Source organism: Lycium ferocissimum, chromosome 9 (genome assembly GCF_029784015.1).
Source record: "Lycium ferocissimum isolate CSIRO_LF1 chromosome 9, AGI_CSIRO_Lferr_CH_V1, whole genome shotgun sequence".
In the NCBI taxonomy this organism is placed as follows: Eukaryota; Viridiplantae; Streptophyta; class Magnoliopsida; order Solanales; family Solanaceae; genus Lycium; species Lycium ferocissimum.
Genome location: NC_081350.1, coordinates 45,359,297 through 45,376,073, shown reverse-complemented (window position 1 = coordinate 45,376,073; position 16,777 = coordinate 45,359,297). Strand labels below are relative to the sequence as shown.

At 36.9% G+C, this 16,777-nt stretch overlaps 3 protein-coding genes and 2 pseudogenes across 4 annotated transcripts in view; 3 read left to right on the top strand and 2 right to left on the bottom strand.

Annotated features, from left to right (window-relative positions):
- Nucleotides 1–59: 59 nt before the first annotated feature.
- On the bottom strand, nucleotides 60–1,892 carry LOC132029268 (RNA-binding protein involved in heterochromatin assembly dri1-like). 2 transcript variants are annotated; one of them, XM_059418581.1, is made up of 4 exons: nucleotides 1,738–1,892; nucleotides 585–917; nucleotides 365–435; nucleotides 60–262 (listed from the first exon to the last, which is right to left on the bottom strand). In XM_059418581.1, the coding sequence occupies exons 2-4, from the start codon at nucleotides 899–901 to the stop codon at nucleotides 240–242; spliced, it is 411 nt and encodes a 136-aa protein (XP_059274564.1). In that variant the 5' UTR covers nucleotides 902–917; nucleotides 1,738–1,892; the 3' UTR covers nucleotides 60–239. The 2 variants fall into 2 exon arrangements, with proteins under 2 accessions (XP_059274564.1, XP_059274565.1); XM_059418582.1 differs by having other exon boundaries at nucleotides 1,733–1,858.
- Nucleotides 1,893–6,533: 4,641 nt separating this feature from the next.
- On the top strand, nucleotides 6,534–8,958 carry LOC132031053 (pentatricopeptide repeat-containing protein At1g08070, chloroplastic-like; annotated as a pseudogene).
- A 124-nt stretch (nucleotides 8,959–9,082) lies between these two features.
- Nucleotides 9,083–16,777, bottom strand: part of LOC132031052 (early nodulin-93-like) — a 23,334-nt gene continuing 15,639 nt past the window's right edge. The window contains exon 3 of the mRNA XM_059420903.1: nucleotides 9,083–9,482. Within this exon, the coding sequence (XP_059276886.1) occupies nucleotides 9,327–9,482 (156 nt within the window). The 3' untranslated portion in view covers nucleotides 9,083–9,326. The remainder of the gene's footprint in view (nucleotides 9,483–16,777) is intronic.
- Nucleotides 11,508–12,375, top strand: LOC132029267 (uncharacterized). Its single transcript, XM_059418580.1, has 3 exons — nucleotides 11,508–11,840; nucleotides 11,991–12,061; nucleotides 12,164–12,375. The coding sequence occupies exons 1-3, from the start codon at nucleotides 11,524–11,526 to the stop codon at nucleotides 12,184–12,186; spliced, it is 411 nt and encodes a 136-aa protein (XP_059274563.1). The 5' UTR covers nucleotides 11,508–11,523; the 3' UTR covers nucleotides 12,187–12,375.
- The window catches only part of LOC132029473 (pentatricopeptide repeat-containing protein At1g08070, chloroplastic-like), a 9,368-nt pseudogene continuing 7,694 nt past the window's right edge, over nucleotides 15,104–16,777 (top strand).

The following is a 16,777-nucleotide window of genomic DNA, read 5'->3' as shown; positions in this document are numbered from 1 at the left end:
TAATATTATTCATTGGACCCGCCCGACAAAAGCAGTTGTTTAAACTTGAAAGGCAGAAAGAATGCAAAATGTCAAGGGATTTCATTCATTAGAACACTTGCACAGTTACAATGCAGTTAGAAACTAAACCCTTCTTTGAGAAACTAATCTAAAGAAAGAAGAAAAGAAAATGAGAACAGAAAAACAGAAGGGTCTTTGAAGGTTAAATCTTAAATAAAAACTTAGTATCGCCGCATCCCTCAATACAACTCACTTTCTCTTCCTGAAAAACAGAGAAATGAACAAGATATTAGTAAATGAAAAATGGTGTCTGAAAGTAAAATGTCGACTATGCAGTACCAGAATCACATAGAAGATGGCTCACCAAAATCCCTAGGTGTCTTGCATTTATAGCATTCTGGTCTACTGGCATAGTTGTGCATACCACATCCTATTCTGTCGATCAAGAAGGAAGTTATGTCAGCTAAATATAGAGGACTTCTAGTACTTTTTATTTTTATTTTCAGTTTCTTTATATAATATTGGAATGGGGTGAGCTCAAATGGAGTGATATGGACAGTGAGGATTCATATAAGCAGACTAACCTGTTGCAAATCCAATCACCACTCTTCCAACCAGGAAGAGCACTAGCATCATATCCATAACCTGCCCCAATACCATAATAATCACTTTTTGAGGCACCGCATCGATGGCAGCTTGTTCTGCTTGCATAGTTGTGAGAACCACAGTTCATGGCACTGCAATACCAGTCTCCGGCCATGACTTCTGTTTTGTTTAGTCCGTACATGGCAACATCAGCCGGTGTTGCATATTTAGGGCAGCTGCATCGTTGGCATGCGTCCCGTTTCTTGAAGTTTAAGTGCTGGCATGCAGCACACATCCAATCTCCTTCCCTGCTCATTTTCTGTCTGAGAAATCTGAAAGTGAACATGAAAAACTATGTGAACAAATTTGCATAGGGAAGCAAAATATGCTGTGGTAAGAGGCATGTGCAACAATCATTAGATCTTATTGGTTATACATAGGAGTGGCAAACGGGTGGGTCAGATCGGTTATGGAAGGGTAAAAAACGGGTTAAATAGAAACGGATAAATATCAGACCTGCCCATCTTTAACAAGGATAAAAAATGGGTTAACCGACGAAGAATATGGATATCCATATTATCCATGGTTTCAGGAATAGTCAAGTGAGTACACTAGCTAAAATCCAAAATAAGCTTAAACGAAAGCAAGAACACATGGAAAATAACAAGCAGACAAATGGGTATTGATAATATGGATATCCATATTATCCATCTGGATATCCATATTTTTAGTGGATAATATATATATATTTTTAGTGCAACAGGTTGATCCAATTTTAAAAAGTCAGTTATCCAACTCATGTCTAATGGATTGGATTGGATTGGATTGGATTGGATCGTTACTTGTTTTTTTTAACCATTTTTTCACCCCTAGTTATACATCTTTGAGGCCTCATTCTTTAAAATGATAAGTTAACAAGATATACTGTCTATATGCAAGAACTGCATTGCTTTCCCATGAACAGGCATTTCATTTTAGAAAGAAATTTCTGGGCAGATAAATCTTGTATTGAAGGCCTAATTTTTTTGAGGAACTTTGCATTAAAGACAGTGCTTTGTTTTTTGTGTGTAGAAGCTGTAAGAAGAGGAATTTACGTCCAATATGAGATAATGAAATGAACTACTCAAGGATAAACAATTATCAATACCTTACCTAAAAAATGAAGTATTTGAAGAAATGAGCTTCTCAGCTACAAGTAAACTTGAAGCTCAAGAAATGGTGTGCTGGAGGTGGTAATTTTGATGAATGGTTTGAGGAGGTTTATATAGTTGGAAGACCTCACTATTGGGGCCCAAAAGTTCTCTTTTTGATCTGTTGTGAGCTTTAGACGGTTTCCTTAAATGGGATCCACAAGATATCACAAATTTTCCAAAAAGGAATGGGATAAACCTCCTATTTCTTTCCTTCGTGAGTGTAGATGTATGGCTCTCAAAAGTTATCAACTGTCAAATTCATACATGTGAAGCACTATTTCCTGCAAAAACTCAATAATGCCCCTCCTTACCCGTTTCCGGTCCATTATTCTACTGAAAAGTGCCTCTCAAAATATTATTCTTTGTTCTGTATCCATTTCTAGTGGGTGTTATGAGGGGAAGATGTTATATGAAAGGTGGGGTAATTTCACTGCGTGCTCTTGCTAAGATCTATGACCCCTCGAGATGATATGGATTCACACGCTTACTCATTAGATGAACATGTGTAATCCACATTGCCGATGCAAGCAACTGTTTGACACGAAGGCTAATGTCGATTAGGTGGAAAATGGTCCAGGTTCCAAAAGGCAAAAGCTGTAACAAGTTTACCACCAAGGAATCAATTCCCTCATAATGCATAAGGTAAGTTCTATTCTTCTTTTGTGCTATATTCTTAATAATAATTCAAAAGTGAACTAAAGTGGACTTCTTTTCATCTCATGTTCTGTCATGTCTATGTTTACTTGTCTATTTTGACAAAACAAGTTTTAGAGCTCTTAATCACATTTAGGCCCTTTTCCCAATTTGAAATACATATTATGCTGATTAGTTTTCCTTTGGAAAACACCATCGCTCTAGATATTATTATATTAGTCCTTAGTTTCACCAAATAGATTGCCAAGAATATAAAAAGTATTTATCAACACAGGCAGGTGATACATGAATTCGGAATAAAATGTGGGAGTTATATTATTCCTGACAGTGTTGAATGTATCAACTTGAAGAGAAATACCTCTTTCATGACAGGTACCTGAGATAAATTATTTAATGATCATCACACGGCGTTTATCTTTGTTTTTCATCAGTAAAGAAATCATCGACATTCTCTTAAGATTCTGAAAGTGATGCATTGTACAAGACTTGAATTATATGAATTTGATGCCCTGTAAAATTGAAGATGACAAGTGAAAAAGGTTAACCATCTTTGACCAGAGTCAATATAGTGATCACTGATATCTAGCTTTTCAGAAAAGGAACAGAAAGTATTAGGTTATACAACAAAAAGAAATTCTACTGTCTGTTTAAAGAATTTTTACTGCTGTATCTCTGAGAATATTAATACCAAATTGCAATTTTCTTTTAGTGATACTCCCTTACTAAAGGGACAGTTGATTATGCATTCATGTTATAACAATTTTAGCTAAGGTTCTAACTTGGCGACTGTTCCAATCAGTTGTCAATTGGTAATAATATTCAAGCAATAAACACAAATTTTAACAAAAACAAAAACAAGTCTCTTATACAAAAACAAAATATGGTGTTCATATTGGAGAAAATCAAGAGTAATGTGATATTAACCATGAGTTAAAATCGTTTAACCAATTATCGGGGCCACAAATGCTGACATGGCTACAGCTGCTGATTCCACCTATGCGGAGAAGCTCGCGTGGTGACATAGGATTTGATAAGGAGGAATCCTAATCACCATTTTTAACCAGACAGTGTGAATATTCTGGATAAGGAAACCTCAGACAAAGCTCCATACTTTATTCTTTATATGTGACCATTCTGTAAAGGGGCCCAATCCTCCTCAATAATACTTGCCAGAATCTACATCCTAACGGCAATTATAAATATAGCCGTTGCTTTTAAATTTCGCATATGCCTATTGTGCTGCAGAAGGTAAGTTTTTAGCTAGTGCTACTTTTGCTAATAGTGCTTAATTAAGATATATTCTTCTTATCCATACAAGTGAGTTATTTGAAAACCGAAAGAAGAGAAAAGGAAACAACTCATCCAGTAATAACGATATCGATGATAGTGACGATAAAAATCAAGAAGAATGATTGTAGATGCCCTGTCCCTCTCTGGATGTGTTCATTATCGACATAAGAAAGCAATAGAATGGTTTTAGCTGGGGTTCTCCACTACTTTTAGCAAGATTTTATCTTTGAAAAATGAGTTGACACTCTTAAATCTCATCAGAATAAAGGATCTAAAGATTGATTGATATTGGTTCTAAATAAATTCACTAGTGGAGGTTAAAAAAAAGAATCACAGAAAGCCAGAAAAATCATTTTGGTTAGCCCTTTGGTAGTGTCCACTATGACTTTTCTTATTGGTCTTCAGCCTCAAAATAACCATATAGGAATGAGTTCAGTTGGATATTTTTGGTCATTGTATCCAATGATCGAGTCGACCAAAATTCCATTTCAAAAAAGTAACTCACTGATCAACTCTCAGGCAATGCAGCATCAAGTAGCCATATCTGCAAGAAATCAGGGTACTAGGCAGAGGCAGATTCAGGATTTAAATTTGACGGTTTTAACCTTTAGATGCTTACCACTGAAGGATTTAATATTTATTGAAATTTAATATGCTCTGTGTTGAAAAAACTTGGATTCAGTTGAACACATTGACTATATACTCCATCCACCTCTGGTGCCAGGGGCTTTAGTCTTTTGACTTCTTGCAGACGCTAAACAATCTTTGGTTATAGGTGGCAAGCAAGTCTCATCTAGTTATTCTTCTGAACATTCCTCAATCTAATCTCAACTACTAAATATTGCCTCATTTATCTCAAAAGCCAACCAACAGATCTCTTTAAATGCCCTTCTATCATCTATAGAGGCGGATGCAGCCTTAGGGCAATGGATTCATCTGAACCCTCTATTTTCGACAGGGAGCTTGAAAATCACTACATTTTCAACAAATGTTAAATCTAAACGCACAATTTCAGAAGTATAATGAGTTCGGTGCTAAAAACCTTAAAAGTTGAAAACATCAAGTTCAAATTCTGAATCCACCTCTAAACATCTATATTGTTCGTGTTATGTTTCTGCCATGATAGAAAGAGAACAACAATTTATATCAAGGTTCTTAGCATGCAAGAGTAATCCTTTTGCAAAATCATTTATGGTTTTTTTCCTCTAAGATTAGGACCTGAAAACTTCAGGTTGTTCTTCCCCCTATCCAATTATGTTACCGCACCAGTGTGGGATCCTCCAAAAATGCACTGCTTTAGGAGGATCTGACACGCACCCAACAACATTTTGAAAAGTTTGAGCAACATAGTCAGAATGATAACCAAGGATCTCTAGAATACATAAACAAAGGAATCTATAATACATTTAGTTTCTTGGTTTTCATAATTCTTCAACTTACAAATTGCACCTCTGTGACGAATATGATAAAGCTTATCATCCAGTCAAACCTGTTAATAGTGACAGGTACTTTATTTTGTAGCATAAGCCATACCAATTGTCCCACAAGCAAAAGATTGCATTACCCTGTTGGATGTATAGTTCCAATGGTACTTATACCTCCACTTACCATACAGAACCTGGAACAAATATAATAAATGTTTAGTAAAATACTTTGTAACAGACCAACATCTGTGTAGCAGGACTACTTTTGAGCCAATTGGAAAAGACTGCAGCTTGGCAAAATCAGAATATATTCTTAAAGACACCTGCATCTATATTCTTTCTGAGCCTGCTGAACAAACTCCCATAATGTTCATGCATAGGTTGTATACATAGGAAAACATCCATTTTTAGGACAGTGGATTAAACACAAGTTGTTAGACCTCTACCAAACCCTAGGGGTCGTTTGGTTGGAAACAAGTTATCCCAGGATAATTAATCCTGAATAAGTTATTCTGGGATTAGTTATTCCATCCTCCCACAGGTATAAAATAACACTACAATCTTGGGATTAGTTATACAATGATTTTATTCCAACCAAACATAGAATAAACACATCTCAAATTTAATCCCCGGATTAATTATCCCTTATCCCTCATACCAAACTAGCCCTTTAGTCTCACCCCTCCAAGGAAAATTCATTCTTCTTTTCTTAAGGCAAGAGAGTGAGAAAAAAGAACCCTTTATGCAGTTGTTCTTTTTTGCGAAAAAATAAATAAATACTAACAACCATTAGCCACATTTGAGAACTTATGTCATCCACACCATCGATGCTTTGTCTTCCAATTTATCTGTTACTCCCTCATATTCTAATGTTTTTCGTCATCCTAAATTGACTGAGCATTAAGATACCTTCACATCTTTTTTTTCTAGGACTTCACTCGCAAAAAAATATTGTTGACTTTTTCAGATATTTCTCCTCATCCGCCTGCCTAAGCTGTAACACGGAGGGTTCCTTGCTCTTGGTCCGCCTCCCTTAAGTGGGACAAGACAATGAATGGGGTAAATATTATGCAAGGGCGGATGCAGCTATGGAGTACCAGGTTCATCTGAACCAGTACTTTCAACACGGAACATAATTTTATATGTAAAATTTCACCAAAATTGTAATAAACAATACATATGAACCCATAATTTCGATAAACCTTAAAAGTTGAACTCATAAAGTGTAAAACCTGAATCCGCCTCTGCCTGTATTTACACCAAACTAATGCAAACATGACATGCATTTGCACCAGGTGCGGGTAAGTTTTTCCGGGGGCCAAATTTTAATCCCCTTCTCCAAATGATATCAATTTAGCTTGTAGTATTAAAATTAGAACACAAAACAATGACACCCTCAACCACACCTATCACTATACTCCACTTTCTCCCAAACTCAAATCCCCCTTACAAACTCATCCAAACACACCCTTCTTTTTCCCTCTTATCCAAATGCAAAAACATGAAAGACCTCAAACAAGTGCATTAACACTTCATCAAATTTGGTTTACACAATACCCAATTTGCACTAAGCAAACTAGTTCAATTTTGTGCAACTAATCCATATGGTGACTTCTCAATAAGTTGCGCGGACTCTTCACTTTCGATGCCGCACCGTGTCGGATTTTCCAAAAATACACTGCTTTTGGAGAATCTGACACGTTGACATTTTTTAAGAGTCCGGGCAACGTAGACTTCTCATATGCTTTATCAATCTTTTATACTACTGAAAACCCTAATCACATTATGTATAACATGATAATTAGAGGATACTCATTGAGTTCATCCCCAAATTTAGCTTTTGATTTTTATAAAAAAAATTGCTTTTTTCGGGTAATCAACCGAATTCTTATGCGAAAATAATGGATACCCAAATGGGGAAAATGATTCATGGACATGTTTTTAAGGTTGGGTTGATGAATGATGTTTATGTACATGCTTCACTTATCAATATGTATGCTCAAAATGGTGAAATGGATGATGCTAGGTTAGTGTTTGATAAAAGTTCTCAAAGAGATGCTGTGTCTTTCACGGCGTTGATTAATGGGTATGCGTTGAAGGGTTGTATCGACGATGCTCGTCAACTGTTTGATGAAATGCCTGACAGAGATGTTTTTTCGTGGAATGCGATGATTTCAGGGTATGCTCAGATGGGTCGGTTCGAGGAGGTGTTAGCATTGTTTGAGGAGATGAGAATTGTGAATGTGACACCTTCGGTAAGCACGTTGTTGAGTGCTCTCTCTGCTTGTGCTTGTGCAGGTGAACTTAAGTTGGGGAATGGGTTTGAATGCCCGTCTTGTTAATGCACTTATTGATATGTACGCAAAATGTGGTGATGTTAAGACCGCAAGGATGTTATTCGAGGGTTTAGAGGAGAAAGATCTCGTGTCGTGGAATGTTATGATCGGGGGTTATACACATTCGGGCAATTATAAAGAAGCGTTGGCTGTTTTTCATCGAATGCAGCATGAAAATATAGATCCTAACGATGTTACTTTGTTGAGCATTTTTCCAGCTTGTGCTCATTTAGATGCTCTAGATCTTGTCTTGTGGATACATGCCTATATTGACAAGCATTATCAACACTTACAAAACACTTCTCTGTGGACTAGTCTGATAAATATGTATGCAAAATGTGGAGCCGTTGCAGCAGCAAAACAGGTTTTTCAAGGAATGAAAACTAAAAATTTAGCTTCGTATAATGTGATGATCTCAGGGCTAGCAATGCATGGGGATGCATATGAAGCTCTGAATCTTTTCAAGAAAATGACAGGGGAAGGAATGAAGCCAGATGACATAATGTTCGTTAGTGTTTTAACTGCGTGTAATCACGCTGGTTTAGTGGATCTTGGTCGAGAATATTTTAATACCTTGATCCAAAGTTACAAGTATAAACCAAAATTGCAGCATTACGGATGTATGATTGATCTTCTAGGACGAGCAGGAAAGTTCGATGAAGCAATGGCTATGATAGAAAGCATGGAGGTGAAACCCGATGGTGCAATATGGGGTTCCTTGCTAGGGTCTTGTAGAATCCACAAGAATGTTGAGTTGGGTGAATATGCTGCCAAGAATCTATTTGAACTGGAGCCTGAGAATCCTGGTGCTTATGTGCTCTTATCCAACATCTATATATGCAGGTGCTGGAAAATGGGACAAAGTAGCATTGATAAGAACTTTTTTAAATGATCAGAGAATGAAGAAAGTTCCTGGCTGCACCTCCATTGAGATTGATAGAGTAGTCCAAGAGTTTCTTGTTAGTGATATAAAACATCCACAAGGTGATGAAATATACAAAATGCTGGATGAAGTTGATAGGCTACTTGAAATGGCTGGCCATGTTCCAGATACATCAGAGGTACATTATGAAATGGATGAGGAGTTGAAGGAAGGAAAGTTAAGTCAACATAGCGAGAAGTTAGCGATTGTCTTTGGATTGATCAGTACAAAGCCAGGGACAACTCTTAGGATTGTTAAGAATCTTAAGAGCGTGTGGAAATTGTCACGAAGCAAAAAAGCTGATATCAAAGATATTTAATAGGGAGATTATTGCAAGAGATAGGAATCGATTTCACCATTTCAAGGGCGGTTCTTGCTCATGCATGGACTATTGGTGAAGTATTGATAAAGATCAAAGCAGAGTGATGGCTCAGTTTATTGCCAGAATGCTCTCATTTGTGGAAACCAAAAGATAATAGCCGATAAAGGTGATACTTGTATACGCTGAGAAAATAACTTGAGGTTCCTGATTTATCCAAGATGTTGATAAAATGGACATAAATTTTGTACATACTTCTGTGTAAAGTCCCTTGATGGATTCAAACACTGCAACAGTGGTTGGTAAGCTTTATAAAAAGATGTTGTAGTCTTGAAATGGTCATGAAGCTAAATGCACTGTTTGAGAAAAGCCAACTTCATTATATTCACAACAATAGATGTTGATGTTGGTAATACATAGACAAAATTACATTTTTTTTTTTTTTTTGTGGTCTATCCCCAAGGGATCAATAGAGGTTTCTACTTAACTGATCTCTTATCAATCCCATAATTGTACTTAAACTAGGGGATTACAGTAATGTTGATATATCAGATAAAACTTAGTGCTAAAGACTTTAGTAATTCTTTAATTGTTGAGCCTTAATTAGCCCTGTTTGAAGGAGTTTTGCCTAGCTGTTTTCAGAATGGTCTTGTCTGCTACAATAAAATATGTCATGCCAGCAGCTGTGGAGACAATAAGAGCTTTAGCAGTTGGATTTAGATTGGCTCTTGCCCAAGGTAGCATCTTCCCACAAGCAAACTGCATATTTCATCAAATTTTGAAACATTAGAACACAAGAATATATTGAGTGTTCGATGCAACGAAAAACATTTTCTGGAAAATATTCTTTTCTGGCAGTTGGTAAACATTTTCCAAACAACAACAACATACCAAGTGTAATTCCACAAGCGGGGTCTGGGTAGTGTAGAGTGTACGCAGACCTTACCCCCACCTTGTAAACATTTTCCAACCAAAAGAAGGAAAATGATACCTTACTTTTGGGGCGAAAATCATTTCTTTCACGGTTATATAACTCTTAACTTCAACTTACTTCTTTAATTAGGACGACATAATTATCAATCTTTAATACTCCATTGCATAAAACACTCCCTAAATCTTGAAAAATATTGAAATAGATGTTATAACTTACAGTTGGAATGGCAGTAGCAACTGATGCAACAACTGCTGCTTTTGCTCCTGCAACTACTCCTTCTGAACAGGAGATGAAAAGAAGTCCACTTTAGTTCACTTTTGAATTATTATTAAGAATATAACACAAAAGAAGAATAGAACTTGTACAGTTTTTGCCCTTTGGAACCTGGACCATTTTCCGCCTGAACGACATTAGCCTTCGTGTCAAACAATTGCTTGCATCGGCAATGTGGATTACACATGTTCATCTAATGAGTAAGCGTGTGAATCCATAACATCTCTAGGGGTCATCAATCTTAGCAAGAGCACGTGGTGAAATTACCCCACCTTTCATATAACATCTTCCCCTCATAACACCTACTACAAATGGATACAGAACAAAGAATAATATTTTGAGAGGCATTTTTCAGTAGAATAATGGACCGGGAACGGGTTAGGAGGGGCATCATTGAGTTTTTGCAAGAAATAGTGCTCCACATGCATGAATTTGACAGCTGATAACTTTTGAGAGCCATACCTCTACAATCAAGAAGGAAAGAAATAGGAGGTTTATCCAATTCCTTTTTGAGAAATTTGCGATGTCTTGTGGATCCAATTTAAGGAAACCGTCTAAAGCTCACAACAGATCAAAAAGAAAACTTTTGGGCCCCAATAGTGAGGTCTTCCAACTATATAATCCTCCCCAACCCATTCATCAAAATTACCACCTCCAGCAAACCATTTCTTGACCTTCAAGTTTACGTGTAGCTGAGAAGCTCATATCTTCAAATCCTTGTTTTTTAGGTAAGGCATCGATAATTGTTTTTCCTTGAGTAGTTCATTTCATTATCTCATTGGAAGTAAATTCCTCTTCGTACAGCTTCTACACACACACACACACACACACCAAAAAAAAAAAAAAAGAAGAAGAAGAAGGAGAAGAAGAAGAAGAAGAAGAAAAAGACGCCGTCTTTAATGCAAGTTTTTCAAAAAATATTAGGCCTTCAATACAAGATTTATATGCCAAGAAATTTCTTTCTAAAATGAAATTAGTGTTCATGGGTAAGCAGTGCAGTTCATGCATATAGACAGTATATCTTGTTAACTTTATCATTTTAAAGAATGAGGCCTCTAAGATGTATAACTAGGGCTGGCAAAATGGTTTCAAAAAAATAAGTGATCGTCCAATCCGATCCATTAGACATGATTTGGATAACTGACTTTTTAAAAAATGGATCAAATATGGATATTATCCGCTAAAAGATGGATATCTGAATGGATAATATGGATAACCATATTATCAGAACTCATTTGTCTGCTTGTTATTTTCCATGTGTCCCTTCTTTTGTCTAAGCTTATTTGGCTTTAGCTAGTGTTCTTACCTGACTATTCCTGAAACCATGAATAATATGGATATTCATATTATCCGTCGATTAACATTTTTTTATCCATGTTAAAGATGGGTGGGTCGGATATTTTATCTGTTTTTCTTTAACCCATTTTCGACCCCCCTATATCCTGTCTGACCCGTCCGTTTGTCACTCCTATGTATAACCAATAAGATCTAATGATTGTTGCACATGCCTCTTACCATGGTCTATTTTGCTTCCCTATGCAAATTTCTTCACATAATTTTTTCATGTTCACTTTCAAATTTCTCAGACAGAAAATGAGCAGGGAAGGAGATTGGATGTGTGCTGCATGTCAGCACCTAAATTTCAAGAAACGGGATGCATGCCAACGGTGTAGCTGCCCTAAATATGCAACACCGGCTGATGTTGCCATGTACGGACTAAACAAAACAGAAGTCATGGCCGGAGACTGGTATTGCAGTGCCATGAACTGTGGTTCTCACAACTATGCAAGCAGAACAAGCTGCTATCAATGCGGTGCCTCAAAAAGTGATTATTATGGTATTGGGGCAGGTTATGGATATGACGCAAGTGCTTTTCCTGGTTGGAAGAGTGGTGATTGGATTTGCAACAGGTTAGTCTGCTTATATGAATCCTCACTGTCCATATCACTCCATTTGAGCTCACCCCATTCCAATATCATATAAAGAAACTGAAAATAAAATAAAAAAAGTGCTAGAAGTTCTCTATATTTAGCTGACATAACTTCCTTCTTCATCGACAGAATAGGATGTGGTATGCACAACTATGCCAGTAGACCAGAATGCTATAAATGCAAGACACCTAGGGATTTTGGTGAGCCATCTTCTATGTGATTCTGGTACTGCATAGTCGACATTTTACTTTAGGACACCATTTTTCATTTACTAATATCTTGTTCATTTCTCTGTTTTTCAGGAAGAGAAAGTGAGTTGTATTGAGGGATGCGGCGATACTAAGTTTTTATTTAAGATTTAACCTTCAAAGACCGTTCGTCTTCTTCGTCTTCTGTTTTTCTGTTCTCACTTTTCTTTTCTTCCTTCTTTAGATTAGTTTCTCAAAGAAGGGTTTATTTTCAAACTGCATTGTAACTGTGCAAGTGTTCTAATGAATGAAATTCCTTGACATTTTGCATTCTTTCTGCCTTCCAATTTTCAACAACTGCTTTTGTAGGGCTGGTCCAATGAATAATATTATGTAATCTTGACATTCAATCAATGCTGTTTAGGCCTACAGAAAAATGCAAAGGCTAATGTATCACTTAGGACCGCTATTTAGGCCTACGTACTTAATCACAGCAAGAAAAAAAGGAAAAATTATAGAAGGATCAGATATTAGATTCATAGAATCTTTACGAGTGGTTTCATTCTAAAGGAACCAAATTAGTTCCTTTAAGCATCAAGTCTCACATATAACACAGATAAGAACCTGATACTTTACCTTTATAAGTGAGAAAATGAAGTGACTCAATTCCAACTTTTCTATTTCCATACTAATCTGCAACATTTTCAAGCTAGCCATTCCATCATTGTTGAGCTAAGTGCATATAATTTCAATGCAACTAATTAGTAGAAACCCCATTTTAGGATTCTTAAGTTCAAGGCAACTTAAGAGCAATAATGAGCCAAGAAATTCGAAGTCTCACTAATAAGGCAGCCAGAAGTGAAGAGCAGTTGTGGTCAAAGTTTGGCTTTTGGCCGATAAGTTAGCAGTAACTTTGGCTACATCAAAGTGCAAATAAAAGGGTATATACATTCTTTTAGGGTGAGAAAAATAGTTGGAGTAATCGTATCAGTATATTTGGAGCTCAATAATGTATCGAATGCAAGACTCATTCAGATAAGGAAAAACTTCAAAGATTGCTCATATTTGAGTTATTGAGTAGACTTAAAAGGAATATGGAATAGATTCTTGTTACACTTGAATTTCCAAAACCACTATCTATGTTAGGGATTGGGAGGGGAGTGAAAGGGACAGTGGCGAATTCAACCATGAAACAAGGAATGGCAATAAGCTACGTGTTGAAGACATAATTAATTGAGTAAATAAAAGTGTCTCTCTCTAACAAATTGAGCTTTTAGATGAGATGATCGTGCACTTCAACACTACGCTTCAAAGTTTAGTTGGTTGGTAAAATGGTACAGAATTAATGTGGACATCCTTTGATGTAGTGTACATAGCCAAACATAGATAGCAGATTTATAGGATTTCTTTTTTTTATTCTTTCCTTAGTTAGAAGTCAATATACATGTATTTACACCTCTTCGTTCTTGAAATAAGATATATGGAAGTTCCTCTAATCCTTTGTTATTTCACATGGTATTAGAGCCCTTAGGCGGATCAGTTTGCTCTTTCTCAGTAAGAGGTTCAGATCAGCGGGTCATCGTTAAAGTGATCATTTTGTCTCACCGTTGAAGGAGGCGGAGTAGAGGTCCAGCCAGGAAGGACACCTCGGGCGACTAGATCATACATCTAATAGGTTCAGCTGAACCCATTATTTTCAAGACAAACCATAAATGTACTGGTGAAGAATCACCAAAATGTCAATAAATATTATAGTATCTCAAATCAACATTCAAAAAATGCACTGTATTCCGCGATGAGGACCTTAAAGATTGAACTTTCTTCGAAGCCTTAAATATAAACTTATCAAGTTTATATAATGAATTCGCATGTGCATCCAACATATTCTACTGCTAAATCTCCCTGTAGGGATAATCCATTATTTTTGACGGGTCGATGCCTTTTCTTAGAATTTGTCTGCTACTCCCTCATATTCTATTGTTTTTCGTCGGCCTTAACTGATTGAGCATTAAGATACCTTCACATCTTTTTTTCTAGGACTTCACTAGCAAAAACAGATTGTTGGCTTTTTAAGATATTTCTCCTCATCCGCCTGCCTAAGCTGTCACATGGAGGGTTCCTTGCTCTTGGTCCGCCTCCCCTAAGTGGGACAAGACAATGAATGGGGTAAATATTATGCAGGGCGGATGCAGGTATAGACACCGAGGCTCATCTGAACCGCATCTTTTCAACAGCGAACGTAATTTTATGAGTAAAATTTCACCAAAAACCGCTATGATGAACGGTACATATGAACCCATAATTTCGATAAACCTTAAAAAAAAAAGAACCCAAAATTGTAAAACCTGAATCCGCCTCTGCCTGTATTTACACCAAACTAATGCAAACATGACATGCATTTGCACCAGGTGCGGGTAAGTTTTTTTTAGGGGCAAATTTTAATCCCCTTCTCCAAATGATATCAATTTAGCTTGTAGTATCAAAATTAGAACACAAAACAATGACACTCTCTTTGTCCAACCCCTCAACCACACCTATCACTATACTCCACTTTCTCCCAAACTCAAATTCCCCTTACAAACTCATCCAAACACACCCTTCTCTTTCACTCTTATCCAAATGCAAAAACATGAAAGACCTCAAACAAGTACATTCACACTTCATCAAATTTGGTTTACACAATACCTAATTTGCACTAAGCAAACTAGTTCAATTTTTTGCAACTAATCCATATGGTGACTTCTCACTAAGTTGCGCCAACTCTTCACTTTCGATGTCGCTCCTATGTCAGATTTTTCAAAAATACACTACTTTTGAAAAATTTGACACGCACCCGTTGATATTTGTTAAGAGTCTGAGCAACATAGACTTCTCATATGCTTTATCAATCTTTAATACTACTGAAAACCCTAATCAAGTTATGTATAACATGATAATTAGATGATACTCATTGAGTTCATCCCCAAATTTAGCTATTGATTATTACATATTCATGGACATGTTTTTAAGGTTGGGTTGATGAATGATGTTTATGTACAGACTTCACTTATCAATATGTATGCTCAAAATGGTGAAATGGATGATGCTAGGTTAGTGTTTGATAAAATTTCTCAAAGAGATGCTGTGTCTTTCACGGTGTTGATTAATGGGTATGCGTTGAAGGCAGGGGCGGATGCAGTCAAGGCCCGGGGTGTTCACCCGAACACCCTCGACAAAAAATTACAGCCAGATATTTAGTGATCAATTTTATGTGTTCGTATATATATTGATTTTCAACACACGAACAAACGCAAAATCGTCGGCTCATTTGTTTTTTCGAACACCCTGATTGAAAATCCTGGATTCGCCACTGGTTGAAGGGCTGTATTGGTGATGCTCGTCAATGTTTGATGAAATGCCTGACAGAGATGTTCTTTAGTGGAATGCGATGATTTCAGGGTATGCTCAGATGGGTCGGTTCGAGGAGGTGTTAGCGTTGTTTGAGGAGATACGAAATGTGAATGTGACACCTTCGGTGAGCACATTGTTGAGTGTTCTCTCTGCTTGTGCTCGTGCAGGTGAACTTAAGTTGGGGAATTGGGTTCGGTCGTGGATTGATGATCATGGTCTTAGTTCGAATGTTCGTCTTGTTAATGCACTTATTGATATGTACGCAAAATGTGGCGATGTTAAGACAGCAAGGATGTTATTCGAGGGTTTAGAGGAGAAAGATTTTGTGTCGTGGAATGTTATGATCGGGGGTTATACACATACGGGCAATTATAAAGAAGCATTGACTGTTTTTCATCGAATGCAGCAGGAAAATATGGATCCTAATGATGTTACTTTGTTGAGCATTTTTCCAGCTTGTGCTCATTTATGTGCTCTAGATCTTGGCTTGTGGAACATGCCTATATTGACAAGCATTATCAACACTTGAAAAACACTTCTCTATGGACTAGTCTGATAAATATGTATGCAAAATGTGGAGCCGTTGCAGCAGCAAAACAGGTTTTTCAAGGAATGAAAACTAAAACTTTAGCTTCTTATAATGTGATGATCTCAGGACTAGCAATGCATGGGGATGCATATGAAGCTCTGGAGCTTTTCCGGAAAATGACAGAGGAAGGAATGAAACCAGATGATATAACATTCGTTAGTGTTTTAACAGCGTGTAATCACGCTGGTTTAGTGGATCTCGGTAACGAATATTTCAATACCATGATCCAAAGTTACAAGTATAAAACCAAAATTGCAGCAGCCATGGATGTATGATTGATCTTCTAAGAGCAGGAAAGCATGGAGGTGAAACCCGATGGTGCAATATGGGGTTCGTTGCTAGGTCTTGTAGAATCCACAAGAATGTTGAGTTGGGTGAATATGCTGCCAAGAATCTATTTGAACTGGAGCCTGAGAATCCTGGTGCTTATGTGCTCTTATCCAACATCTATATATGCAGGTGCTGGAAAATGGGACAAAGTAGCATTGATAAGAACTTTTTTAAATGATCAGGGAATGAAGAAAGTTCCTGGCTGCACCTCCATTGAGATTGATAGAGTAGTCCAAGAGTTTCTTGTTAGTGATATAAAACATCCACAAAGCGATGAAATATACAAAATGCTGGATGAAGTTGATAGGCTACTTGAAATGGCTGGCCATGTTCCAGATACATCAGAGGTACATTATGAAATGGATGAGGAGTTGAAGGAAGGAAAGTTAAGTCAACATAGCGAGAAGTTGGGGAGGGGG